Source organism: Mus pahari, unplaced genomic scaffold (genome assembly GCF_900095145.1).
Source record: "Mus pahari unplaced genomic scaffold, PAHARI_EIJ_v1.1 scaffold_3385_U1_1, whole genome shotgun sequence".
In the NCBI taxonomy this organism is placed as follows: Eukaryota; Metazoa; Chordata; class Mammalia; order Rodentia; family Muridae; genus Mus; species Mus pahari.
This window is the reverse complement of record NW_018393543.1, coordinates 177,894-179,721: the sequence shown is the minus strand read 5'-3', so window position 1 is coordinate 179,721 and position 1,828 is coordinate 177,894. Positions and strand designations below refer to the sequence as shown.

General features: G+C 47.8%; 1 protein-coding gene across 3 annotated transcripts in view; it reads left to right on the top strand.

Moving 5' to 3' along the window:
• Positions 1 to 243: 243 nt before the first annotated feature.
• LOC110315597 (F-box/WD repeat-containing protein 15-like) overlaps positions 244 to 1,828 on the top strand; it is a 17,760-nt gene continuing 16,175 nt past the window's right edge. For all 3 annotated transcript variants that reach the window (XM_021189613.1, XM_021189611.1, XM_021189612.1), the window contains exons 1-3: positions 244 to 333; positions 1,167 to 1,204; positions 1,399 to 1,556. In XM_021189613.1, the coding sequence (XP_021045272.1) occupies positions 244 to 333; positions 1,167 to 1,204; positions 1,399 to 1,556 (286 nt within the window). The remainder of the gene's footprint in view (positions 334 to 1,166; positions 1,205 to 1,398; positions 1,557 to 1,828) is intronic.

Sequence of the window (1,828 nt, the reverse complement as noted above, 5' to 3'; positions counted from 1 at the left end):
GCTCATCTACTCCATGAAAATCACTGTGGAGTGAGTTAAGGTGTGAGCACTCTCAGCTGAGTGCTTCTGGCTCCAGTGAGTGGGGTGGGGAGTCAGGCTGAGAGTCTACACAGCTGCACCTTGCTCTAATCAAAGCCTGATGACCTGTGGTTGGCAATCCTGTGAACTCTTTGGCCAAGTCTTTAAAATCAGAGCAAGCTGGGGAGGAGAAAGAAGAGTCAGTGTGGACTAAGGCTACATAAGATGGAGATCCATTTGCCTAGTTTACCATTGATGAAAATCTTCTCCTATCTGGATGCCTACAGTTTGCTACAGGTTGCCCAAGTGAACAAGGTAAAAGTTCATCGGCTGAACTCTTCCATTCGATGAACCCTGGATAATGCCCCTTTGCCTTTTTCCACTCAGTCTTGGATGTCAGCTACCCGAGCAACAGCCTGGGTTCTCCCTTCCTTCCTTCCTTCCTTCCTTCCTTCCTTCCTTCCTTCCTTCCTTCCTTCCTTCCTTCCTTCCTTCCTTCCTTCCTTCCTTCCTTCCTTCCTTCCTTCCTTCCTTCCTTCCTTCCTTCTTTCCCTCCTTAAACTTACCTTATTCAGACCTGTCTACTCAGCTCTGACACATTAGTGTCTCAGGGACCCCACTGCTTCTCTTGACCTACAGAAGTGCCAACCTATAGAATAGCAAGCAGATACATCTAAGGGGCATGGGTTAGCATTATCCACTGGGAAGACCTCAAGTCCGGGAAAATGAGGCAGGAGTGGCGTTGCAAGCCTATAATTGAAGCATTTGTGAGGTGGAAGCAAGATGAGCAGGAGTTAGGTTCAGACTCAATCACAAGAATTTAAAACCAGCCCAGGCTACTAGACACCCTATCTCAGAACAGTAACAGTGATACCAAAATTATGCTAAATGAAAAGATCAAGTTGCCATGCAAAGACGTGCTGCTGATAGGAAGCATCCTTGAGACTCCATGTCAGACCTTTGAGACTGGCCCTCGTTCCTCTGGGCCCTCACAAGGTGACTTGTGTTTGCTGGGGTAGGTCTCTCCAGGCTGGCAGGGCCTGGAGAGCTAGGACTGTTTGATTAACCTGTGTAGGCCCAACAGAGAACAAATTGAGAGCAGGAGAGGGAGGCAGTTGTTGGATTAAGGATTCTTTTCTCTCCCATAGAACTGGAATGAACTTGCAAGCAGTGATGTCCTGTGGAGGTAAGAAGAGGGGCAGGGTGAGATGGGAAGAGGGGACCAGATGGGGCAGGAAGGAAAGAAGAGGCCTTCTGATTCTGGACCTGGACCTGTGCTGCATAAGGATGGTTAATGAATAAAAGTTTACACACTGTAACTGTGGCTCTACGGCAAGGTGACTGGGGTCATCCTGATGGGATTGCAACTGTGAATTGCAGGAAGTTGTGTCAGAAGAGATGGCTCCTCTGTGACATGGATACCCTACAGCTCCTGTGCACATGGAAGCAGTTCTTCGTTTATAGAACATGGCAAGAACATGCCAAGACCCGGGCCAAGCCAGAAGATTTCATGTACAAGGAAATTCCTGCGGAATATGGTATAGATTTGGGTACCCTAGAAGAGACTCCCACTTGGTTTTTCCCAGTCTGTGCAGTCCTACGTTCTCATTTAATAAGAGGAAGGGAACTGCAGTTTAACAGGGTGGGGCTGCTGTGCTAGCCTACCCATGGAACCAATCCGTGATCTGCTGAGTGGTTGGTCAACATCTTAAAACCATTCCTATCGTTCCCTTTCCCTGAAGGCTTTGTACCCTTCTCAGAGTATAGAGAGAGTTTACTGGGGAAATTACCAAATAGGCTTTAGTATTTA